Source organism: Anopheles coluzzii, chromosome 2 (assembly GCF_943734685.1).
Source record: "Anopheles coluzzii chromosome 2, AcolN3, whole genome shotgun sequence".
NCBI classification, from domain to species: domain Eukaryota; kingdom Metazoa; phylum Arthropoda; class Insecta; order Diptera; family Culicidae; genus Anopheles; species Anopheles coluzzii.
The window spans coordinates 95,356,246-95,382,662 of NC_064670.1; the positions used below are offsets into that span (position 1 = coordinate 95,356,246).

The following is a 26,417-nucleotide window of genomic DNA, read 5'->3' on the forward strand; positions in this document are numbered from 1 at the left end:
ATGACTAAATATGACTTGGAGTCCAAATTATTATATCAACCATGTGTTGTTTCGTAGAATCCGTACACATGGTCCAAAAACATGGCTAGCTTAAAATATTTTCTAGTGTTTTCATTTGCCAAAGATGTTTTGGGCTCAAAAAGCTTTTTATATTTTTTTTTATGCTGATCCATTATTTCTATTAATAACTGTTCTGTTGTTGCCATCATATTAATTATTATTATTTTAATTTTGTTTTATAATTATAATTATTATAGTTATTTAAACGATTGACAACCTCTTGAATGATTTACGACGAATTCAAGAATGACTTGTGTGGATTTGCAATGGGACGATCACAATAAATCCTGGGAACGATTCAAAAACATGTAGGAAGCGATCAATAAATCATCATTAGACGAACCCAGGATTGCAGATAAACGAGGCAAAGACCAAACTGATGGTGGCAACATCAGCGGACCTACCAACAAATAATCAGAACCTACGTAGGCGTGATGTACAGATAGGTGAACGCACTTTTGAAGTCAGAGGTCAACAACGACAATAGCATGGAAGCTGAGTTGCGCGCAAGGATGCTGGCTGCCAACCGGTCATTCTACAGCCTGAAAAATCAGTTCACCTCAAAGAACCTGTCGCGACGGACGAAGCTGGGACTATATAGTACCTTTATAGTACCGGTACCCACATACGTCTCTGAGACAGGAACACTGTCCAAATCTGACGAAACATTTCGAGACGCGTTCGAGAGGAAGATGCTCAGAAGGATACTTGGCCCCGTATGTGAAGAAGGACAATGGAGGAGTCGCTATAATTACGAGCTATACGAGATGTACGGTGACCTCACTGTCGTGCAGCCAGGTTACGGTGGGCTGGCCATGTTGTACGCATGGAAACGGACGACCCAGCCCGTAAAGTATTTTTAGGCCGTCCACAAGGACAGAGGAGGTGTGGTAGGCCCAAACTCAGGTGGCAAGATGGCGTATAGGCGTCCGCCTTTAAGGCCGGGATATCGGACCGGCAGACGAAAGCGCGAGACCGCGAGCGGTTTCGGACACTCCTGAGGCAGGCCAAGACCGCAAAGCGGTTGTAGCGCCGGATAAGTAAGTAAGTAAGTAAGACGAACCCAAACACTATGGAAAACAACCAAAAACCCGGTAATAATAAGAGGTTTAGTATTAAGAAAAGAAATTTAAAATGGCATGAAGGAGAACATATAAGATGTCACCATCTGTTAAATATAATTTTATTCTACTCGTGACTTTATTAGAACAAGAAGCTCCTGGCAATTTTATGAAACATTAGTTAGTTTTAGCAGATAGCACATTTGAACAGTTTTTCCAACAAAATAATTAGAAGATGTTTCAACTGATATTAAAGATGGGTAATTAATAGTTAGACAAAACATTTCTTTCGAAAAAATGAAGTGATGATCGTAGTTATGTCCAGTCAAATGCCCACCGTGCTATGTTCTAGTGGACAGTCTCCTCAATGCGCCTGCGAGTTCTGCAACGAAAAGGTTCAACTGCCAATCCAACCATTATCTTCGTGAGATATCTTGAACTACAATTCACTCTGAACCAGTTGTTAGCACACTATGAAGAGAAATATCTTGTCCATGGTTTGAATCTACTTTACAGTAAATGATTCACAGGTTGTACTTAATTTTGGAACTAAGTTTATTTATCATTCAACATCAACGCATCCGCTTAAGGGCGGGCGACGAAATCAGAGTTGGCCTCAATCCAGGACAGGAAGAACGACACGCGAGCGTACACCGACGGCATACCGATCGAGCAACCTCCAGCAGATCCAAACGACACAATACCGATCTGGAGACTACCACCGTCCTGCACGGCCAGCGGGCCACCGGAGTCACCGTTGCAGGCCGAGCGACCACCCTCACCGCTCAAGCACACGTTCTGGGGCTGGATCAGGGCCGTGTTCCAGCGAGCAATACAGTCAGCATTGGTCATGACCGGGTTGCTGGTGAACCTCACCACAGCCGACGTAGCCGTGCTGCCATCGGAAATGCGTCCGAATCCGGACACAGTACCGGTGAAGCCACCGAACTGGCGGGTGTCCGAGCGGGCCGGCAGACGGGCAGGCTGAACGCGAGTGTTGAACACGATCGGAGCATCCAGACGCACCACGGCAATGTCGTTGCGGATGTTGGTGGTCGTGTACTGCGGATGACGGATGATACCACCGGTCGAGAAGCGGATGCGCTGCTGGGAAGGCTCGTTGACGTTGCGGTTGTGGGCTCCCATGATGGCAGTTCCACCACGGGCCAGAGTCGTCGCACCGGACACAACACAGTGAGCAGCGGTCAGGATGTAGTTGTTGGTCAAGACGGAACCTCCGCACAGACCCGTGCCAGTAAGGAACTCACTCAGCAGAGCGATCTGGTACGGGAACTGGCCGGGCGTAGCCTCCTGGCCGTTGACGATGCGGTGCGTCGGAAGCATCTTGCGGTAGATCTGCATCTCCGCTGGCAGACGCTCCCAGTAGTGATCGAACTCCTCGATCGGACGGACCTGAGACCAATCGATCTCGATCCATTCGGCGCTGGCAACGGCCAACAGACCAACAAGAAGCACGAAGGTTTTCATCTTGACTCAGAGGGAATGTAATCAGAAGGCACGAGCCAACTGCTTTTATACCCAAAATCGGTTCAATTAGGGCTTATCCGTCCAAAATGTTCTTTTCGCACTTCCTCAAATCGGTAAGCAAGTTACCGGTTCTTCTCACGCCGATAAGATACGCTACCCACAGGCAAGGATAAGGCCGTAATTTTCTTATCATAGGTGGCACAATAACCTCTGTTTTGGAGGGACTTTTGTTTTTCACCTTGTGTAGATTGGGTGAACCGCCATTCCCACCGATGAAATCCACTCTATTGCCTGGGATTATCTGTCAACGGCGGTAAATTATAGCCTTTCGTCAATGGTTAACGTGTTTCGTCAGACGTACGGTTTGGAGTAATTCGTATGATAAGCGCTCATATGCCGGCAAAGTATATACCGTTTAGAAATATACTGCAAATGGCTCAAAGGCTCAAGGATACATTCGGCTTTGCATTACATCGGACTGTGTCGGAGTTCCGGACAGCACTCACGGGCACTGTAGTTGATGCATTCCCTACGCAACTCAAAAGAGTGACAAAGGCCCAATCTAAACACAGGTTGTTCCTTTTCCACCTCAAATGTATGACATTGTTGCCTACATTTAGGCGCAAAATTAAACTTTCCTAAAGATGATGACGAACTTATTGAAATCTCTAACAAAATAGGTGAATGTACTTTTCAATTAATCTTAAAGTCAACCATAGACAGATTGTAAAGTTTTAGAATCACGTACAATTTTTGGAACTATTGGAGCTGTTGTTCTTGTAAGCCAGGGGACACAATCTTCAAAATGGGTTAACTAACTATGTTACTAGGTCCGGTCTGGTGGTACAGTCATCAACTCGTACGACGTAACAACATGTCCGTCATGGGTTCAAGTCCCGAATAGACCGTGCCCCCATACGGTAGGACTGACTATCCTGCTATATGGTAACAATAAGTCACTGAAAGCTAAGCTCACTTCATTAGTGGGTACTGGCCAGGTCTTGACCGACAGCGGTTGTTGTGCCAAAGAAGAAGAAGAAGAAGAACTATGTTACTTATATTGTGTAATCTCTCTGCAAAGTTAATGATTGGATGTCTTATAGTGGATGTTGGTATGTGTGAGAATTATTTCGTCTTAATACACTGTGTTTTCATGTATAAATATAAATTCAATTTTTATCACAGGCCACGATAGTTTTCCTCCGACCGATTCAACTTAGGTGGACTTCCTACAATGACAATCGTTTTAAACTTGTATTTTCCCATATCTCTGATAAGATACGGTGTGCTTCACTATCCCGAATAAGTTTTATTATCTTTGTACCACAATAACCTTTGATTTGGTAGTGAACGTTAATCTTGGTGCTCCAGCCGAATGAATGCTCTGGATCTAACATTAGCTGCGATAGTATTCGATTTATGACGTTCCCTCAATGTCCCCCTCTCTCTATCTCTCTCGCGATGGTCTGCTCTTGAATTGAATTTGATTGTTGTACGTCGGTGAAGCATGGCCCGGTCAACAATAAGTGACCAAGCTGCTTGGTCCTTAGCTGCCACTTCCATTTGAATTAGACATTGTCTGTCTCCGACATGCTTCACATCATCCGGCATATGAAATCACTGAGCTTCTATGCAGCTCGAGTTTGAGCTGTAAGATATCTCACATTTCGATCAATCTTGTAGTCTTTAGGATTGAAGCCTGTAGTATGTGCAATTCCCCTGTACAATGCATCCTCGGATTTCGCTGTTCATATCGTCGTAAGACCGTGTTTAGATAACAGAACTCCACAATTACCTCGACGTAGTCCCCGTCAATTAATACACTGCATCTTAGTTGGGCCCTATGACCGGGTAAACCACCGGCAAATAGGTATTTCGTCTTAATTGTATTGATTGTCAATTGGTGGATTTTATGTTCTAATGCTCATTCTACTAGTTAAGTAATCAAATGAATCCAATTTCCAATTCAACACTCAAATGTTCTTGCATATACTAAACTTTTGAAACACGTGATAATTATGTGTATTACATTAAACAAAAGGATCTCATTGTCTTTAACCGACATCATTCTGAAACAAGCTCCACTCAAAGGAGTCCAACTCGACAATAGCCAACTCTAGAAAACTTTGATCAACTGCGATGTATGTTACATTGAAATCAGACCTTTTTATTTTAAATTGAGTACCAAAAACGCATGCAGGAACTTAAGGACGAGCCACGAAGTTAGAGTTGGCCTCAATCCAGGGCAGGAAGAACGACACACGAGCGTACACGGACGGCATTCCGATCGAGCAGCCGGCAGCAGATCCGAACGACACGATACCGATCTGGAGGCTTCCACCGTCCTGGACAGTGAGCGGTCCACCGGAGTCACCGTTGCACGACGAGCGACCACCCTCACCGCTCAGGCACACGTTCTGGGGCTGGATCAGGGCCGTGTTCCAGCGCGCAATACAGTCAGCATTGGTCATGACTGGATTGCGCGTGAACCTCACCACAGCCGACGTAGCCGAGCTGCCATCCGAGGTGCGTCCGAATCCAGAAACAGTACCGGTGAAGCCACCGAACTGGCGGGTGTCCGAGCGGGCCGGCAGACGAGCAGGCTGAACGCGAGTGTTGAACACGATCGTACCATCCAGACGCACGACGGCAATGTCGTTGCGGATGTTGGTGGTGCTGTACTGCGGATGACGGATGATACCACCGGTCGAGAAGCGGATGCGCTGCTGGGAAGGCTCGTTGACGTTGCGGTTGTGGGCTCCCATGATGGCAGTTCCACCACGGGCCAGAGTCGTCGCACCGGACACAACACAGTGAGCAGCAGTCAGGATGAAGGTGTTCGTCAGCACGGAACCTCCGCACAGACCCGTTCCGGTCGCGAACTCACTCAGCAGAGCGATCTGGTACGGGAACTGGCCGGGTGTAGCCTCCTGACCGTTGACGATGCGGTGCGACGGAAGCATCTTGCGGTAGATCTGCATCTCCGCTGGCAGACGCTCCCAGTAGTGATCGAACTCCTCGATCGGACGGACCTGAGACCAATCGATCTCGATCCATTCGGCGCTGGCAACGGCCAACAGACCAACAAGAAGCACGAACGTTTTCATCCTGAATAACAATGACTGTACCTGAAGGGCATTTGCGGTGTGCTTTTATACCCCAAAGTCAGGTGCAACATGCAATGGTTCTCATATCTGCCGAGTTAAATGGGAACTTCCCAAAAATCCTCAGCTAATCAATAGGTGCAGAGAACAAAAGCGAAATCCCACTTACTGTAATGTGATTAGCTGATTGGAAGCAAAGCGCAAAAAGCGCAATGTCGCGCAATTTACAATGTACAAACCCCAAATAGAAGAAAAGATAATTCTGGAATCTGATCGCTTTCGGTATTACTCGTTAGCGTAAATGAACGACGTCATGTGATAAGAATTTGCACAGTTCCCAGCTTTAAAGCACTGTCACAATCCCACGCTTAATTCTATCGATAATACGAATCGGTTAGGACACAACAAAAACGCTTTGTCGCACTTCGTCGATGTAGGATTTGTGTTTTGTTATTGGCTGACTGCCTTAATCTTAACGTGATGGATAAGCTTTCTGGTGATTTAAATATTTACTGAGCCAACTCGCTTATCTTACCTATTTTTTACATTTTGTCACTCCCAAACCCAATCCAAATTAGGATCTTATTATGAATCAATCATTGATCAACCACCGAAACTGAACTCCTACAGGTCCTGAAACTGACACTGAACCCAATACAGTCTTTTGACCGATAGCAAATCCATACCGGCCCTTATACTTATACTGAACTCATGCCTGATCTGGAACTGATACTGAACCTGACCAGGAACCGATACTGAACTTCCGACGGTCCTGTAATAGATTAACGACCTAAACCTGTCCTTAAACTGATGAAGAATCCATAATGTTGCTGGAACTGATCACGAATCCATATCGGTCCTGGAACTGATACTGAACTCATAACGGTCCAGGAATCAACTAAAAATTTCTATCGATCCTTCAACTGATGATGAACCCATATAGTTCGCGGAACTGATACTGAACTCATATCTCTTCAGGATACTGATACTGTTACTACGGCGAACGGATCTGTGGGCCACGCGAAGGATGCGGCCTTGTAAATCAAACCCGCTCGGGTAACAGCGATCTTCTCAACCGTTCAACACCAATAATAAACCTTCCCGCTAGTTGCTCTCTCAAGTAATTTGAGGAGCCTATGCCGCAGAAGGGGGTGAAGAGGGATGAGAGATTTCTTTCCTGATCCGAATATGCAAAATCAAAAAAAGACGAGGTTTCTAAGAGTTGCAAAATCCGAATCGTTTGTTTATTAAAAGTTCGGTCCCTTTTATACCCCCGGAAGCCCATACATTTTTAGGGTGTTAGTGTATCCTTTCCGAGGATAATTAGCACATAAGTGTACGTACGCGTGAGTGCCGCATGTTAGTGTTTGTGACGCATTTTTATTCCGCTTTTACACGCAGCGTTCTCGGTTTCTACATTAAGGTGATCGCGCACCACGCGAAATCCAGTTTGAGACATTTTGAATAATCGCACGCGTAACAGATACTGATTCCATTCTGAATCTGGAACTGATACTAAACTCATACTAATCCTTTAAGATATCTCTAACTCATACTAGTCCTGGAACCGATCACAAAACCATTCCGATTCTTTGTCTAATCATCATACTATAATAATCGATACCGGTTCCGGAACTGACAGTACACTCATACTGGTCCTGGAAATGTTACTAAAACCCTATAAACGTACTTGTCTGGTTATGGTTCCAGATTTTATTTCAATCGTGAAATGGTTCCTGAACCTGTACGAATTGTGAACCTGTTCCGGTCTTGAAACCAATACATTCAGCCGTACCGGTGAACTCGTTCATCGAAAACCATTCGTCGGTCATGGGTGGACAGGATTGTACCACCAGGTTGGGCAGTACAAAACCTAGACGGTTATCTTATTTTTTATCTAGAGGGCTATGAAATGACTGAAAATGAGCATCGCGGCGAATGTTCCAGGGAACGAACGAATTCACCGGTATGGCTGATTGTCTGTTTCGATCCTGTATCTGATTCCCAGGTTCAACGGAGGAGTTTTTGTAGGGATTTTAGCTCAATTTTTCCTTAACGAAATTCTTTTTCTTCCTTACAAGTGCAAAACAATTATGAAATAATTTACAAAATTTAAATTAACTGCTTCACCAACGGCACCACTGTGCATAATTGTGTCTTCTACAGCAAGACAGATCCGTTCCCCCGTAGCCGGTCTGTCATGGAGCATTCCTTTGCTAAAGCAGCATAGTAGGCTGTAAATCCCTTGAGCTAAGACTTCTGGCCATTAGTGTTGCAACGTTCAGTGAAGTATCCATCAACTAGTTCAAGTCGGTAAAAAGTGAGGTTGAAATCTTTTCAGCATGAAAAATGGCCGAAAACTGCTTCGAAATCGTATTAATTTCACGTAAGTCCGTAAGTACGATCGATCTGTTGATGTTGTTATGTTTTTTCTCTGACTTTTTTTTTACAATTATGCAGCCAATTCCAAGCATTGGGTCAACCATTTTTTTCTGAGTAATGGCTGCCATGTCCTTGCTTCTCTAAATGCTTGTAGAAGTCTAGTCTGATCGAGTTTCAAAGATGATAATCGACAGCCGGTAAGTGATCAACATTAAATCTAATAAATAATTATGCGTTTCGTAACTTATGTGAAATTGATACCGGCTTCGCAAGAAAGGGCTACCAAAGTTATCTATAGCACTGTAGCAGTCAAATTCACTGTACGGCGCCATCTTTTGGTGTGTAACGAAGCTGTGCAATATTCGTAATTGTCATAATTATCGTGGAAAATCGGCATCATTTTACTAATTAATGCTAATCGTTTCTTAGTTGCCGCAGTTTAGTCGTTTGACTTGTTAATACTAAATAAAGTAGGGCAGTAAGACACTAGCATTGCGCCCTCTTTCAAATTTCGGATATCATTCAATACACAACAGATTGCTAACACTCCCGAGGCACAGCTTTTACAGTTTTATAATGTCAGTATATTTTTTGTTTTATTTCCACCATGAATTGAACCAAGACAAAAGAAAAAAAAAGATAATGCGATATAACGCAGCAAATAGAGAAAGAAAAAAAAACACAAATCAAAAGATTCTTTATGACAATCGGAGGCAAATGGAAGATACAATGCGTTACGCGTAATTCGTAAAAATAAACACATAGCTTTGTGTGGATACTAATGGGAAAAGACAAACCTAATGGCTAAATGTGAACGCGTGATAACAAAAGGCCAGCCGCCCACCAAAATATGCATTGCTCTGGCGCGCCCGCGAATGTGTGAGTGTGAGTGTTTGTTTTATATGCTCCAGTCTCATGTTTTAGTAGATGCCCTTCTATGTTTTTTGCTCGCAGCACCGTCTGAGTAGTGTGGGTGGGTGCTGTCTGTTTTGTTGTTGTGAACGGAATCGAACCGCATTCCAACAGCCACAAAGAGTATTAGGCGCGCCGATTCCGTTCACGACCAGCCTCTCTTCTCTGGAAACACGAGGAAAAGCGCATGTTTGATAATGCGCTGGATGGTGACACACGCATTCGGGAGGGCCGAAAAGGGCAGTGCGACGACACACTTACTACTTCCGCTTTGTGGAACACGCCAGAGCAAATCCATCGTTGTTGGGCGCGTCCCCTCATACCGCCTCTTTCTTTTACACCTTTTTTTTCTTCGTTTTTATCTCACATTATATAGTGTAGCTTTTTTTTCTTTTTTATATAGTTTTTTACTGTTATATATCGATAGGCAGGTGTGTAATGATTCATTGTATGCGTTCAGCGCGGTTCTCGGTTCCAGCTCGGTTATCGGTTGCTGTGTGCGTGTGCGTTCCGAGTTTTGCGTGTCGCCGTGAAGAAGCCACTTACATCGGAACGGTTCAACCGTTTGAAAATGGCGCAGCATTCACACAGCATCACACTTCACAACCAAACACAGCACCACCAAGCAGACCGATTTAGAAAGACATCTTTGAGCCTGGCAGCCATTTTTTAGATGGCCAGTTTCATCGCCCTTTTTTTACACAACCCTGAATGAACGATGCACACATCAAATTACGATGCGCGCACCTTTACATTACACAGATCGGCAATGAAGGGAAAGAATTAGCGACCATCGATGGAATGGGCAGGGCCGGGTGACAAGATAGAGCGAACGGAGCACGAACGGAACCGCTGCGGTTGCGCTTTGGCTGAACAGCATACTGGGAGAGTGGGGCTTGACCCCATTAACGGCTGAGGCCAAACTCTCCGGCCTGGTCCTCGGTGCTGTCACCGTACTGCCAGATGCCCTTGTGCTGCTTGCGGGCCTTCTGCTCGGCATCCTTGTAGTCCGCAATCTGTGCGCGCGTGGGGAGAAGAGCAAGAACGATAAAAACGGGGTTAGGGGGAAAAACGGCACACAACCCGGTTAGGCTCAGAGTGTTCCCATCAAACACTTACCAGCTTGGTCAATCTGCGATCCTTCTTGTTCTTGTCCGCGATCAAGTAACCGTCAGCAATCAGGTCCTCGGCGATGTCGGCCTTTGTTGCGGGGTCGGTCAGCGTCACGTACTCGGTGCCCGAGATGCTACCAAAAAAAAAAAAGAGGAAATGTTAATACAATTTTTTTACGGGACGCTGCTGTTTGTTGTACAGCATTAACAACCCAACCTTTTGGTTTAATTAATGTAAAACCTATTTAAGGCTGCACGCAGTACCGTTAATCGCTGCGCGCGCTTTCGAAAGTCGGTACGGATACAGGCAGTGCCAGATCCTGTCGTTACTTTAGGCAATGGTCTAGAAGATCTGGCTAGGGGCGCAGCGCAAGCACTGCACAAACCCACATCTTTGGCATACCATTGCCAGAGAGGTCGAGAGTGTGTACTGTGTAGAGTAGTAATTCAGACTTACCGATACTCCACGTTCATGTTGAGCGTTCGGTTCAGCACGTCCTGCGAGAACGCCTTCACGGCCTCGGCACGATCGTCAGCATCGGTCGGCAGCAGCAACAGCGCCGGCACGTACAGGTGCGCGAACGGCTTCTCCGAGATGAACGTAGGCGGGATCATGGCAAGGCGGGTCGATGGGACAGTCTGTGTACGGTGTGGAAGAATGTTATAGCACGATTAATATCAAGTTGTTCTATCTTATCTGACTCAAACAAATATCTAGGAAATTATGTTTTGTCCGAGCAGAACGCAACTGAATGCTGTGACCAGGCGACACAATTTGCAGTTGCACTCTCACACCCTAAGCACACGGTTCCCCAGCACCTTTGCACCATGCACCGGACCGTGATGGAAACGTAGCAGCGCTAGTAACGAACAGGTAAAAGAATATTACCGCCGCTTTCACACTACCAACGTTCCCGGGGGTACGATACGATGCTACGTGCCATAGGTACAGGGAACCACCTAGGGAGGAGATTGATCGTGCGGCAAAAGATCGCTAATCCCAGGGTTCCAAAAGCTCGAAATAAATTGCTCTGGCAAGCTTATGACTCAAGCATTTCTTTCGCAGTTACAGAAATGGATCTAAGGAGCTTGCGCGATACTGCTGCAAGGTGCTCTTGCTGCTAGGCTCTACAACACCACCTACCTCACGGTTGCCGTAGTCGATGTAGAGAATCGTCACGTTGCCACCCTTCTCGACCTTCTCCACCTTCGCACGGTACCACTCGTTGTCCTCGGAGAACTTGGCCGCGCACATGTCGCCGCGCTTCGGCGCGTACGAGCCCGTTACCGGCGGCATCGCCTTAAAGTCCTGGCGCAGCTTCGTCATCAGCTCCTCCAGCTTGGCGCCCTGGTCCGTGTGCTGCGCGTAGAACTGCAGCTCGGGCGTCACCTCCGTCACGACCACGCTCTCGTACTTCACCTTGCGCTCGACCGGCGTGTTCACGTCCGGCGTGTCCTCGATCTCGTCCTTCTCCTCCTCAGCCGCCGCCTTCTCGACGTAATCCTTCCAGATGTTCTTGCGCTGGGCCTTGGCGCGCGCCTCCGCATCGCGCAGCACGCGATAGTAGTCGGACTTCTCCGCGGTAAAGTGCACCTCGGCCAGACCCTCCTCGACCAGGGCGACCGACAGGTTCACGTTGTGGTCGGTGAACAGCCAGCCGATCACGCTCGTCGCCTGCTTGTCGGTCGTTTCGATCTTCACGCTCACGTCCCGCTGCAGCACCTTCTCGCGCGTGAACTGGAGCGCCTCATCGCCGTACGGTTCCGCTTCCTGGGCCGGGGCGCCACCGATCGCCGGGCGGGACGAGCGGCGGCAGCTGATGCCGGCGAGCAGGAACGTGACCAGGCAGCTTTCCTTCGGGCAGTAGAGCCGGAGGCGGGAACCGCTCGCGACGAACTCGACCAGCGCCTCGGTACGCAGGGCACGCTGCCAGGACGGCAGGTAGTGATGCTTGATGCGGGAATGGTCCGTGGTCAGGTCGTTGATGCGGTGCGACGGCGTCTGCTTCTTCGCGTGCATACCCTTCTGGCCCTTGATCGCCTGCTCCTGGGCGGCGCGCAGTTTGTCGTACTCGGGCGAGCGCTGCTCATCGTCCTGGCGGTAGTTGATCACCGTGGCGAGGCCCCGCTCGAGCATTGCCTCAGCGATGTTCCTGCGGAGGGAAGGAGGAGCAACGGGAAGAAGAATTTCAATTTTAGGCTGCCCCTTTTTATCTCTCTATCTACACGATTGGATCTAACAAGTGATACTTAAATTACTGTTCAATGTATCGAAAAATCGACGCGAGTGAGCTCTAAGGAAGAATAAAACCACTCTCTATCGATCATTGCGAACGATAATGTCCCACCATTTGATCAAAACACTTTCCATGGGTATAAAAGGATAAAAGTGTTTAACCTATATATGGTGGTAAATCCCCCGTAGCATTATTTTCCATAATTTGTTCAAGTTGTACCGCAGAACCTGATAAAGTTAGTCCAAAGTCCCGAAGAATGGAACAGCTGTGTTGTATCAAATTGCAAACGTTTATGTCCCACCAATTGATCAAAACACTTTCCAAGGGTATAGAAGGAAGCAAATGTTTAACCTATATATGGTGGAAAACCTCCCGAGAACTATTTTCTTTAATTTGTTCAAGTTGTACCGCAGAACCTGATAGAGCTTGTCCAATATTTCCCAAAGGATGGCTTAGCTCATTGTATCATATTACGAACGATAATGTCCCACCATTTGATCAAAACACTTTCCAAGGGTATAAAAGGAAGCAAATGTTTAACCTATATATGGTGGTAAATCCCCCGTAACAATGTTTTCAAAAACTTGTTGAAGTTGTATCGCAGAACCTGATAGAGCTTGTCCAATATTTCCCAAAGGATGGCTTAGCTCATTGTATCAAATTACGAACGATAATGTCCCACCATTTGATCAAAACACTTTCCAAGGGTATAAAAGGAAGCAAATGTTAAACCTATATATGGTGGTAAATCCCCCGTAACACTGTTTTCAAAAACTTGTTGAAGTTGTATCGCAGAACCTGATAGAGCTTTTCCAATATTTCCCAAAGGATGGCTTAGCTCATCGTATCAAATTACGAACAATAATGTCCCACCATTTGATCAAAACACTTTCCAAGGGTATAGAAGGATAAAAGTGTTTAACCTATATATGGTGGAAAATTCCAAGTAATACTATTATCAATTGTTTGTTGAAATTGTATCGCAGAATCTGATAAAGCTAGTCCAATGTCCCGAAGGATGAAGCAACCGTATTGTACCAGATTGCGAACGATCATGTCCCACCAGTTGATCAAAACACTTTCCAACAATATGAAAGGATAAAAGTGTTTAACCTATATCTGGTGGTTTTTCGAGCTTATATATTCGATAAAACTACAGTATCCCCCTTCACTTACTGGTCGTCCAGGCGCACGGTGTAGCAGTACTTCTCCGGGTAGTTGTCGCGGGCCGGCGCCACGTAGTCGAGCGTACACGTCACCCGCTTGCCGATCAGCTTCTTGCGCAGGAACTCGCGCGCCTCAAACATGTAGGGAATGTCGTACAGGGGGCGCGAGTTCTTCGCCCGCGGACCATCGTCCTCCTTCGGGCGCGGCGGACGGATCGACGAGAAGAACACCTTCTTCGACACCGTGCCGACCTTCACCAGCACGGCATCGCCGTTGTACACCTCCATCACCGTGCCGACCAGCTCCTTGTCCTTGGTGTTGGCCAGCGCCGCCGGCGGCTTGTAGTCCTTCCACAGCCGCAACCGGGCGGCCTTCGCTTCCCGCTCGCACGCGCGCAGCCGGTCGATGCCCTCCTTTACGTACGGTATGCTCCACTCCACGCACTTGGCAAACCCGTTGCGCAGCAGCGACTCGGCAATGTTACCCTCCGGGCACAGGATCGTGCCGAGGAAGTTGGTGTTGCTGTTCGACTCGAGCCGCACCTTCACCTCGCGCTGCAGCAGCCGGCACTCCACGTGGAAGCGGGCCTCGTCCGCGTACGGCACCTCGGTCGTGTTGTCCGGCCGGCCCTCCGCGTCCAGCTTGAAGCCCGGGCAGCGGATGCCGGACATCATGAGCGTGACGTGCTGGAAGACGCGCGGGTTCGGCATGAGGAAGGCGCGGACCGTCGAACCGTCCCGCACGTGCTCGATGATCGCCTTGATCAGCTGGCCGGCGTGCTGGTCCACGAACTGCTTCGGGTTGTCGATGTTCCACACGATGTTGCGCACGTGCTCGCCCTCGGGCGCATCGCTCCAGAGGCCCTTCCGGGCGCGCCGGGCCGCATCCTCCAGCTCGATCAGGCGGGCATGCTCGGGCGTCTGGCGCACGTTGTCGCGGCGCACCGTCACCAAGCCCTCCGACACGATCGACTCGACGATGTTTTCCGCATTCGGTTCCTTGCCGAGCTTCACGTAGCCGTACTCGCGGTTCGCGTTCGGCGGCTTCTCCGAGTAGAACCACACCTCCTGCCCGATCAGCCGCTGGCGCAGGTACTCGCGGGACTCCCAGGCGTAGGGTTGATCCCTCGAACCGTCACTGCGGAAAAAACAAAAACCGTTTGATCGTTCATACATAACCTCAATCATCTGGCTCCTGGCGTTTGACCACTTACCTCGATCCGTTGGTTGGTCGGCGGGCAAGCTTCGGTGCGACGATGCCAGCAAAATTAAGCTGCTTCTCTCGTGGCGGTCCATTGACGGGTTTATCGCGCAGGATCAGCGAATCACCGGACAGAATCTACGGGGCGAACGGAGAAAGAGACCCGCACTCGTAAGAATATGCTGCACAAGTAGACGACCTCGTGGAGAACGAGACGCCTTCCACTGCCGGCACTTCCGATTCCGCACGAAGCCAGCAAGAAAAAGACAGCGTTTTGACATTCCTGCGCCTGTGTAAATCCAACTGACAGCACCAACACACACACATACACACACAAACGCACTCGCCGCGAGCCGAGCGGCCACGTTGAAAGTTTTAAATCCCGCAATATAAATACGCGCACACCCGGGGGCAGGCATATCCTAAGCATAAATTGCCCTACATCGAAATGGGGGTTAGATTTCGTCTTTTCTTTTTTTTGCATCTCGATAAAATTATCTCCACATGCTTCTTCTTCCTCTTCTTCGACGGCAATTTCCATTGCAATCTTGTGCAATCCGATTGGATGCAGTTTTTGCCTCTTTGCAATTGAATCCACAAACAAAACACACTCAACGTGTTTCCGAAACATATGGAACACGAAGCAATAAATAGATACCACCGTGAAACAGATGAGAGAGAGAGAGAGAGAAGAAAAAAACATGCAACGGGAAATACTTTCACCGTTCTCCAATTTCTTCTTCTTCTTCTTATTCTTTTCCACTTTGGGACACCTTTCACCTTTCGACCAAGTTTTGGTTCACAAAATGTGTAAAACTAAACGAAACCCCGCCGTTAAGTAGGCATTGGGAGGGCGATCAATTCCACCGTGGCAACCCCACAGGTGACCAATCGCTGGAACCGGAAAGGGGAAGGGCGACGTCATGGTGCATAGGGGGGAGAGGCAGGAGGCAGAGGGTGTGTTATGTGGCGAGCAGAAGGGACACAGCAGCGCTACATAAAATAATGCCAACTTGGCATGCCACATCGCAGCGTGTCAGCGTGGAACGGTGGCGTAGCGATAGGGAGGGAAAAGCGAGAAAGAAAGAAAGATAGAGAGAGAGAGGGGGGGGAGAGCGAGAGCGAGAAAGGTGCGTTGGATTAATAGTTGTTCAACAAAGACCGATGTGCACTGGATGGAAAATCACTATTTAAGAGGCAAGGGGGGGATGCTTTTCCCTCACAACAGCTTCTTGTTTTTTTCTTCTAGAGAGACAGAAGATTTGCTCTCCCCCCCAGCCCGCTTCAACCGCCTCCAACCACCTCCGAAGGGGGTGGAGGGTAAATCTTTCGATAATGGGCTGATGGCAGGGTGATGTGCGGAACTTGAGCTCTAATCATTTATCGCCGTCCACCAACTCGTGCCACGGATGATCTTTTCGATTACTTGGCTTTCTGCTGCTCCCGTCGGCGATGTGTGTGTGTGTGGCTGTGCATTTGTTTGTGCCACAATGGAGGAACGATGCACTTTATGTTGGGCAGTAATATGGTGTGTGGATGCAGCAGTCATGTGGAAAACGCGTGTCGGTGTGCGTGTGTATGCTGTGTACGTTACCTGCTTCACGATGCCTTTCTTCAGCACGGGCGGTGGAGCAGGGTTGGCGGCGGCGGCGGGGACATTAGCGGCACTCATTTTGCGTTCCGTAGGGCAACGTTGCTGCTCGGCAGAACTTTTCTGTTTTCACTACGGGACTGTTGGGAAACACACTGAGACGGGAGGAAAGATGATACGAGAAAAAACGGTGGTCAACTTCACGTGAAAAACAAGATTTCACACCCCACAGATTTCTTCCTTTACCCTCTCGCTATCTCACTCTCTCTGTCGGGAAGTTAGCACATTCCACCGTCGGTGGCTGGAAGACTGGCACACTTTCACGCGATACCAATATTGTTATGTGGCCGGGACGGGAAAGGAAAGAAGGTTCAATCCCGGAAACGATGCAGAGAGAGAGAGAGAGCGAGCCAGAGGGAAAGATTTTAGAGGCACCGGGGCTGACCTTTCTATACCTTTGCGATCAGGAGCAAAACGAGTCCGTACGGGAGCTAGCGGCGTTTGGAACTACTGATCACACCACACCATGTACCACGACGACGACAGTGACACACCGGGACAGCAAGAGCGACACACGCACACTCACAAATACACACACACACACTAGTCGGCGACGACGGCTGTAACGGGTACAATAGACCAGAGGGGCGAACGTGTGTAACCACCGGAATCGGGGTGCAGGGGCAACCAGGTCACCACAGTTGCACCGGACGGCACCAAATTCAGAGGAACGGCCGAAAAATTGAACACTTTCTGTGACCGAACGGCACTACAGCACGGGAGAAAATATATCTGCCCCAGTCTTGGCCCAAGCAACAATTATTGCAGCAGGAGGCGAGCGGCACACGTAGCCCAAAGTGCTGACGGAGCGCTGACAGTTGAGCGACCCAATGAACAAAATACGGCAGACAGTAAATTTCAAAGCCGTTCGACCAAGAACTGTGTAGGAACGAGATCAAATATTAGCCAAAATCAGATTGGCCATCTTGGATGCCATTTGACAGCAGAAAGCCCTTAAAAATTTAATTCTTGCTAAACAGACTACAGGCGGTCCCCGAGATACACGGTACCTCTTATACGCGGATTCGGAGATACACGGTTTTCTAAATTTGACAGTTCTTTGAGAAAATTGTACTGTTTTGACACATCAATTGTAAATTGCCAAATAATTTCCGTTTCGATCCAATGTTAAAAACTTTTTAAAAATGTTTAAAACTGTTATATTCAGTCAGGATCATATCAAATAATTCATAAAATGACTAAAACCGCCCCCTACTTGCAAAATTACACGAAAATTTGTGATATTTTAGCAAGAAATCACGAGATTCGACTTACGCGGAAATTCGAGATACAGGCGGTCCCCGAGATACACGGTTTATGGGGACCGAAAACGGCCGCAAAATACCGCGTATCTCGGATTTCCGCGTAAGTCGAATCTCGTGATTTCCAACTAAAATATCACTAATATTCGAGTAATTTTGCAAGTAGGGGGCGGTTTTAGTCACTTTATGAATTATTTGATATGATTCTGACTGAATATAACAGTTTTAAATTTTTTGAAATAGTTTTTAACATTCAATCGAAACGGAAATTATTTGGCAATATACAATTGATGTGTCAAATCAGTACAATTTGCTCAAAGAACTGTCAAATTTAGAAAACCGCGTATCTCCGAATCCGCGTATAAGGGGTACCGTGTATCTCGGGGACCGCCTGTACGCGGTATTTTGCGGCCGTTTTCGGTCCCCATTAACCGTGTATCTCGGGGACCGCCTGTAATTTATCATTTGATAGCGCGGCTACATGAGGTGAAATATACAGCGAAATGAACTATTTGACAGGCGAAATATCTGACGGATAAAGCATCACAGCAACCAGCTGATGTGTAATGTAAACAAATAACATGCACAAAATCGTAATTAAATCCATTAAATAAGTTCAATATCGAGTACTTCGTCAATTTTCAGTCAACAGTTCATAATTTCTTCTAATTAGGGAATGTTCTGCTTAAGAATATGTTATTTTTAATAGAATTTCGAAAGCGGATGTTGTGTCTCCCCCAACCCTTTAGCTGTACCTGTCAGATATTTCACCTGTCAAATAGTTCATTTCGCTGTATATTTCACCTCATGTAGGCGCGCGGTGAATCACAAATAAAATTTGAATCGAAAAATGCTCTTAGATGTCAAACTGCCTGTAACGAACTTTTGGCTACTTGCCAAATCGTTCTACAATACGGGACATCGTTCCTACACAGTCTTTGCGTTCGACATTGAGCTCGATTGCAAACGCGATTACAACTGCTATGCTGTCAGTCCTGTCATGTTTATCGCTCATGTGTCATCGCTCAAAAATGCCAAAATCGTTTTCGGACCCATAACGTCGGACATGGGATTTCGTTGTACGACGGAATCATTTTTTTTTATTCCGTCGGATCGTCGCATCCAATTTCCAATATCCAATATCTACCAATGTAATTATGTAGGTTATTTAGGAATAACATAAAATTACTTGTTTATAATGGTTAAACAATTAAAATTATTTTAATAATCGCAATATGGACCCAAACATCGTGTGTCAGAGGCGTCCGAAGAAACCGCTTCGGGTGGGCGGCCACAGGTACCGAATCGGTTCAATCGAAGTGAAACTGCGTGCTAAAATATAAAACGAGCAACTTTTTACACACAGTTTATTGTTAAATTTAAACAGCAACAAAGTATTTTTGTTTCTTTGCACTATTTTAATTTTTATGAAATTATTGTTTGATTTTTTACCAAAATAATTGCAATTACAGAAAGTAATGAAAACCATTGCAAAAACCATTGAGCGCAACTGCAAATTTGCGTATTTCGAGTATCGCATACTGCCGATATTTGGTGTAAGTGGCGTGTTAGCGGCTCTTGCGATGTACGAGTTTAATTAGATGGTCAAATAAGGTTCTTAATTGAAGCTCACTATACAGCCTTACATTTGCTATTTGGGAGCGGAGGTAGCACATGGAGCCGAAGTTTGAAGATTCCCGAAGTTCGACAGCAGTGACTTCAACGTGGCACGGTGGTCGCGCATGCAGTCATACATTATTGACAAATTATTCTGTTTATAATTTGTGCGAAAATCAAGCATTCGTTCAAATACCGTGGAAAACGGACAATGAAATGTATTTCATCTTTTCCTGAGCGATAACCATTTATTCATGTTGTTATGAACCAACGCAAGATGATTCTCATGAGAACTGGATTTAGTAATGAAAACACAGAACGAAATTTTATAGCAAATAGAGAGAATTATATTGTCAAAATTAGGAATAAAGAAAACCCTCTTCCGTTACTGCATCCAACCAAACAAGACGTGTTTTCTCTCAGCTCCGAACATAACCCTAGTAGTTTACAACAGGTTATGGGCCCAGACCCAATCCAAAATTAAGTAATTAATATTCTATCGAAGATAAAAGTGCCACACTTCACATCACCCGAACAAAGAGTGAAATTTTGTGTACGAGAGAAATGAGCACGGAGGAAGCGAATTCCGCAGGACCGAGCAGAGAGAGCAGCGCAGGAGCAGCAGCACTAAGCGGCCACGCGGTCGGGAGCAACAACCTCGCAATGAACGTAGGTATCGAAAAGTTGAAAGGACGGGAGAACTACGTTTCGTGGGCCTTCGCGATGAAGATGATGTTGTGTAGAGAACGGTGCTGGGATATTGTAACGGCTAGAGACGATAAGGCGCTAGACAAAGACATGGACATGCGGGCATTGTCCACTATCGCGCTTAGCTTAGAAAAGCACAATTACAGCCTTGTGATGGACGCTAATACAGCAAAGGAAGCTTGGGAAAAGCTTAAAGCTGCGTTCACTGATGATGGTGTGTTTAGACGTATCTCTTTATTGCAAGAGCTTGTTTCGTTCAAATTAAATAATTTTTCTTCGACCGAAGCATATGTTGACGCAATAATGTCTACGTGCCACAAGCTTAGAGAAATAGGCTTCGAAGTGAGTGATATTTGGGTTTCGTCAATCCTGCTGATGGGATTACCTAAATATTACGCGCCCATGGTTATGGGATTGGAAGCATCGGGAATGGCCATGAAGGCAGATGCGATAAAGTTAAAAATTTTGCAAGAAGTGAAAACCACGTGCCACAAAGATGATGAAGCGCTCTTTAGTAGAGGTAATCCTAACCTGCGTAAAGGGGGAGGAGCAATGAAGAGAAGCACAAAAGAGGTTACATGCTACAATTGCCAAAAGCTAGGGCATTTTGCGATTAATTGTCCTGAAAAGCAGAAGCACAAGAAAAATAATAAAACACGTGCAATGAGTTCTGTGTTGGCAATGGGTGATGTGAGTGAATGTGAATGGTACTTTGATTCAGGAGCAAGTTCGCACATGGCAAAATCAGGTGTAGATTTCTCGGAAAGACAACACATATGTCACGAGGTTAGTACGGCAAACAATGCTAGCATGAAAGCTATTACGAAGGGCACAGTTTCCGTAAATTGCCAAGAAGGTGCGGTAAATTTATTAAATGTGTTAGAAGTACCAGACTTAGCTACAAATTTACTATCAGTTAGTAAAATATGTAAAAATGGCTTCAAAGTGGTATTTACAGAACGTAAATGCGAAGTGTTTGATGAAAATGGAGAAGTGTTCGCATCGGGTATTGCTGAGAATGGATTATACCGATTGAATGAAAATAGAGTGAGAACATTTTTATCCTATGAAATATGGCACAGGCGACTAGGACATTTGAATTTCCAAAGTATTCAAAGATTAAAAGGCATGGCCGAAGGCATTCAAACTAAACAAACTAACACGTACAATTGTGTAGCGTGCATTGAAGGCAAACATGCAAGAGAGTCGTTTCCTACAAGCCAAGAAAGATGCAAAGAAAAATTAGAACTGATTCATTCAGATCTATGTGGACCATTTGAAGTTGAATCAATTGGTGGGTCAAAATACTTCATGACTTTCATAGATGATGCAACACGTAAAGTATTTGTGTATATGCTCAAGTCTAAAGATGAAGCAAAGACAGTATACGAGAAGTTTAAATCGATGGTACAAAGGCAAAGTGGTCGACAAATAAAATTATTTAGAAGTGACAACGGTCGTGAATATGTAAATGCCAGTATGAAAGCGAGTATGGAACGTGATGGAATATGTCATCAAACGACATGCACGTACACTCCAGAACAAAATGGAGTAGCGGAGCGGATGAACCGCACTATTGTTGAAAAGGTTCGGAGCATGCTAAACGATGCGCAGTTACCAAAGCGATTTTGGGCGGAAGCAGTTAACACTGCTGTATATTTAATTAATCGGAGTCCTACGAGAGCGTTAAATGACATTACTCCAGAGGAGGCATGGTCAGGCAAAAGACCACATTTGGGACATCTCAAAATATTTGGCTCTACAGTTATGGTACACAAGCCTAAGCAGAAACGAGTAAAACTCGATCCAAAATCCGAACGGTGCATTTTCCTTGGTTATGCACACAACACAAAAGGATTTAGAGTTTTTAACGTTGCCACCAACGAAATAATTATCAGTCGTGATATTATTGTCGTTGATGAAGGTCAATGTGAAGGTTTTGGCAAGGAACAAACAACTCCTGTTGAGTTTCTGGAACTGCTTTTTGCTGAAGGAAAGGATGAGTCAAATAGTACACGTAATAATCCGATTAATATTTCACCAACAGAAGAAGCATCGGATGGTCAGACAGAAGAAACCCCAACAAGGTTTGATCAGAGCAATGAAACTCCAAGGCGCAGTCAACGACAACACAAACTTCCAAGCAAGTACAAAGATTATGTCATTAATCGCAAATTTGTTCCTTCATCAACATTAGCTAACGAAGCAGAAAACGTATCGAGTGACTCGGACTATACGACACCAGAGAGCGAGTCTGATGAAGCGTTAGTTGTTTTCTCGCAGCGAGAAGATCCCAGAAACTATGCTGAAGCTATGAAGTCTGAAGATGCTAAACAGTGGATGGATGCTATCCAAGAAGAGCTTCAGTCTATTGAGGCTAACAATACATGGTCACTGGTAGACCTACCACCGGGACGGAAGGCGATAGGCAGCAAGTGGGTCTTCAAGACTAAGAGAGATGTGGATGGAAATTTGTTGCGTTACAAAGCTCGTGTTGTTGCGCAAGGGTTTAGTCAGCAGTTTGGAACTGACTATGATGAGGTATTTGCACCAGTTGTTAAGCAGACGACTTTCCGTGTGCTAATGGGGATTGCGGCAAAAAGGGGAATGGCGGTAAAGCAGTACGATATTAAGACCGCGTTTCTGTACGGCGATTTAGAAGAAGAAATCTTTATGAAAGTTCCACAAGGTGTGAAAGTGGAAGATAACAAGGTTTGTAGATTGAAGAAAGGGCTATACGGCTTAAAACAATCAGCAAGATCGTGGAATCAGAGACTTGATCAAGAACTAAAGCGCCAGGGATATACGAATTGCTTAGCAGACAGTTGCTTGTACAGGAAAAGATGCGGAAAGGAATGGTGCTACGTCTTAGTATATGTAGACGATTTGATAGTTGCGGGAGATAATCTTGACATGATTGAATCATTGCTTGCTGAATTGAAAAAGTCGTTTGAGGTTAACATTTTGGGCGACATAAGATTCTTTCTTGGAATAGAAGTAGAGAAAAATAAGCAAGGAGATTATTTTGTTAATCAGCGCAACTACATCAAAGATGTAATTATCTCTAGTGGATTAACAGATGCAAAGCCTTCTAGTATTCCTCTTGATCCAGGGTACATAAAGATCGAAGCAGAAGAAATCGAACTTTCTGATAATAAGGAGTATCAGCAGTTAATAGGCAAATTGCTTTATATTGCGATTAACACGAGACCAGATATATCGGCAGCCGTATCAATACTTAGCCAAAAGATAAGTAAACCCACACAACGCGATTGGTGTGAGTTAAAGAGAGTTGTGAGATATTTAAAGGGAACCATTAACTATCGTCTACGATTGAGCGAAAAAGGATGCGATAATGGTATAATTGGCTATTGTGACTCAGATTGGGCCGAGAACAGAATAGATAGAAAATCCAACAGTGGATATGTTTTTAAAGTAAACGGCGGTACGGTTAGTTGGACTTGTAGAAAGCAATCATGCGTAACGTTATCAACAGCCGAAGCAGAATTTGTCGCAATATCAGAAGGGATACAGGAAGCGCTGTGGTTGAAATTACTTCTTGAGGAATTAAACGATGTACAGGAAGTTATTATTCACGAAGACAACCAGAGCTGTTTGAAAATCTTATCAGGCGAAAAGTTGAGTAATAGAACTAAGCATATTGCAACGCGCTATCATTTTACTAAGGATCTAATTAAGAAAGGACAGATCAGCTGCGTCTATTGTTCAACAGAAGAAATGATCGCGGATCTATTAACTAAACCATTAGCCAGGATTAGAATACAGAAGTTAGTAAGCTTGATAGGGTTAAGTGTTTCACTGTGAGATATACAACGACAGCGTAAGGGAACTTGCGTTGAGGAGGAGTGTTGTTATGAACCAACGCAAGATGATTCTCATGAGAACTGGATTTAGTAATGAAAACACAGAACGAAATTTTATAGCAAATAGAGAGAATTATATTGTCAAAATTAGGAATAAAGAAAACCCTCTTCCGTTACTGCATCCAACCAAACAAGACGTGTTTTCTCTCAGCTCCGAACATAACCCTAGTAGTTTACAACAATTCAGTCTAAAACTAATCACTTTTTCTCAAACACAATCGACGTTACCACGCTGCCCACCTTGCCACCGAATTTAAACGTCGGCGTTGGTATGACCGTATGTAATTTAAACAGTTCGGCGAAACTTTGAACCAGCTCACTCTCGGTCCAGTTGCAGGACGTCAGTATAAAAAGGCCATCGTCCTGCAACATCCGATGCACGTTGGCGATGTAGTGCATACGCATTGTTTTCGCATCCTCCGGATGCAGACTGATCGCGTCGTACGTGCCCTTATCGTGTACCACCTTGAACTGTCCCAGCGCAGCAACTTCCGGTTCCGACATCAAATCCACCACCTGGTAGTTGATGTTAAGGTCCTGATCCCGGCATATGGCTTTCGATAGTTCGATGGCTTTCGGTGAGTAATCGATGCCGGTCAGCTTCGTGTACCCTTCTCTGGCCAGCTCGATCAGCATCATGCCATTTCCACAGCCTGGAGCAGATTTAATTCGGTGTTGTTAATGATGCAAGATGTAACACATTTCCAACATACCCAGATCGATGATAGAATCGTCCGCTTTGATTTCATCCTCCTGTTTGGCAATCCAGCAAATGATGCGGTTCTGGCTGTCCTCATCGAACCAAACCTCACCGACATCGCCATGGTCGCGATAGTTCGCTATCTCTCGAGTGTAACTCGACTCCCAGAAATCTTTTGTTCCAAGCTCCGACCCTTCTAGCTCTTCAATTTGTTCACTCATCGTGGTGTTTCAATGTCTCTAAACTTCAGTATAAAACTGTTTAAAAGTTAGGCTCAGAATATTAGCACTGCGTTTTCTCAATTGGAACGATGACCAACACGAGCCGGGTTTTGTTGATAAACAACTTGATGTCAAACTGACAAATGGTATACACACTGTCAGCTGTTATACGGAATACGAAAACTTGTTTTTTTTATTAAATATTTAAAATATAAGTTGCAATTCCTGATTTCGATATAAACAAAACATAGATAAACATTTCTTTTAAGTGACCGGAAGTAGTAGCAATTTGATAGAAATGTGTACAGAATAACAACAAGGAAACGGGTAGAACAGTGTCGTATCATACACAGTGGGATTTTGTTAATTTGTATTGGCTATTATTTGGGCTGAATTTGGCTACAGGGATGACCATACAAGACCGTTGAATCTTCCGGGTAAGTAGTATGTTCTCCAAAATATACCAACATCTTAGTTAATTCATATTTGTTTCCTATTTTCAGAACAGGAAATTAATCCAGCAAGTGTATGACTGTATTGTGGAAAGTCAGGTGAAGGATAGACCATGAAAAGCTAGAACACAAACGAGTTATCATCATATTGATCTTGTTCTTTTACAGGAAGATATATAGGGGTGAATTTTATTTTATGTTGTATATTTCTGCATAGACACTAACGGTGGGTGGGATAGACCTTGAAGACAGGCGGTACACCAAGTTGATAGAGAGATTGTAAAGGCAGTTCTTCGAACGATACGGTCTGCCTCTAGCTACAGTGACGAGTTCAACGACATCGTTCGTAAAGGGGTATGGTGGTTGTGCAGTATTTTATATTTCATTTATGTATATTTCAAGGATATCGTTTAGTTTAGTTCTATTACATTCAAAATCACAAAAATTGCATATTATTAATAACGCACTTAAATTTAAATGAAATAATATCAGATCCGAAGAAAGTACTGCTCTAGGTAACCTGTAAAATAATAAGCATGTTGTTAGGTCGGTTTATTTTAACAAAAGTGCTCAAGGCAAACAAAACACGGCTATTTTACGCTCACCTTTTTCACTTCGCCGATTTTCCGTCCAAAGTTTTTTTCAAAATGATCCACTTCTTCCTCGATAACTATTCTTTGCATCCGTATCAAACACCGTCTGCGACGTTCTGGTGACCAATTCCGGATCACGTGGCCCATCCCCGATAGCTCAGCATCGACTGGGTCAGTTGGTCGTTTCAATCGGTTAAGCATCTCTGTTGTGGCACTTTGAAACGCCCGCAACGATTCCATCAGTTCCTCGTGGAGAGCACGACTGACTATTAGCCTACGCCGCTTGGTTGCCCTTGCCGTTACATTGGGTGCAATGTTTGGACGAGGAGATGCGGGATACCCTGACCGTCCAGGTTGCGGTGATGGTACACGCTGTGGTGACGGCACGCTGGACGGTCCAGTAGAAGGTGTGAGTCCCTCGTCTAACACCTTTACTTCCAATTGTTCCTGTTGGTCAAAGAGGTTTTGATGTTAAATATAGAATTTGCATGTCCTGATCTGGAATTCATTTTCTATGTGTATCAATCGGCAAACGAACAACCAAAGTCCTTTAACATGTACTGTTTTGTTTCGCTGTGATTTGCTAGAACCTAAACAGATCGCTCG

The 26,417-nt window shown here is 45.4% G+C and overlaps 4 protein-coding genes and 1 long non-coding RNA gene across 6 annotated transcripts; 1 reads left to right on the plus strand and 4 right to left on the minus strand.

The window, feature by feature from the left end:
* Positions 1–1,658: 1,658 nt before the first annotated feature.
* On the minus strand, positions 1,659–2,641 carry LOC120951382 (brachyurin-like). The gene has a single exon (XM_040370064.2). The coding sequence runs from the start codon at positions 2,607–2,609 to the stop codon at positions 1,707–1,709; it is 903 nt and encodes a 300-aa protein (XP_040225998.2). The 5' UTR covers positions 2,610–2,641; the 3' UTR covers positions 1,659–1,706.
* A 2,110-nt stretch (positions 2,642–4,751) lies between these two features.
* Positions 4,752–5,743, minus strand: LOC120952801 (chymotrypsin-like). The gene has a single exon (XM_040372318.2). It carries the CDS (start codon positions 5,714–5,716, stop codon positions 4,814–4,816), a length of 903 nt encoding a protein of 300 aa, XP_040228252.2. The 5' UTR covers positions 5,717–5,743; the 3' UTR covers positions 4,752–4,813.
* Positions 5,744–7,972: 2,229 nt separating this feature from the next.
* Positions 7,973–26,326, plus strand: LOC120947345 (uncharacterized). Its single transcript, XR_005750873.2, has 3 exons — positions 7,973–8,107; positions 8,174–8,292; positions 25,270–26,326. It is a non-coding gene; the product is annotated as an uncharacterized LOC120947345 (long non-coding RNA).
* Positions 8,657–17,146, minus strand: LOC120947342 (staphylococcal nuclease domain-containing protein 1). 2 transcript variants are annotated; one of them, XM_040362572.2, is made up of 8 exons: positions 16,770–17,146; positions 16,318–16,469; positions 14,737–14,861; positions 13,533–14,660; positions 11,264–12,272; positions 10,577–10,758; positions 10,127–10,253; positions 8,657–10,023 (listed from the first exon to the last, which is right to left on the minus strand). In XM_040362572.2, the coding sequence occupies exons 2-8, from the start codon at positions 16,393–16,395 to the stop codon at positions 9,913–9,915; spliced, it is 2,760 nt and encodes a 919-aa protein (XP_040218506.1). In that variant the 5' UTR covers positions 16,396–16,469; positions 16,770–17,146; the 3' UTR covers positions 8,657–9,912. The 2 variants fall into 2 exon arrangements, with proteins under 2 accessions (XP_040218506.1, XP_040218507.1); XM_040362573.2 differs by having other exon boundaries at positions 16,760–17,146.
* LOC120947343 (EEF1A lysine methyltransferase 2) lies at positions 24,028–24,888 on the minus strand. Its single transcript, XM_040362574.2, has 2 exons — positions 24,559–24,888; positions 24,028–24,498 (listed from the first exon to the last, which is right to left on the minus strand). The coding sequence occupies exons 1-2, from the start codon at positions 24,764–24,766 to the stop codon at positions 24,044–24,046; spliced, it is 663 nt and encodes a 220-aa protein (XP_040218508.2). The 5' UTR covers positions 24,767–24,888; the 3' UTR covers positions 24,028–24,043.
* Positions 26,327–26,417: the final 91 nt, after the last annotated feature.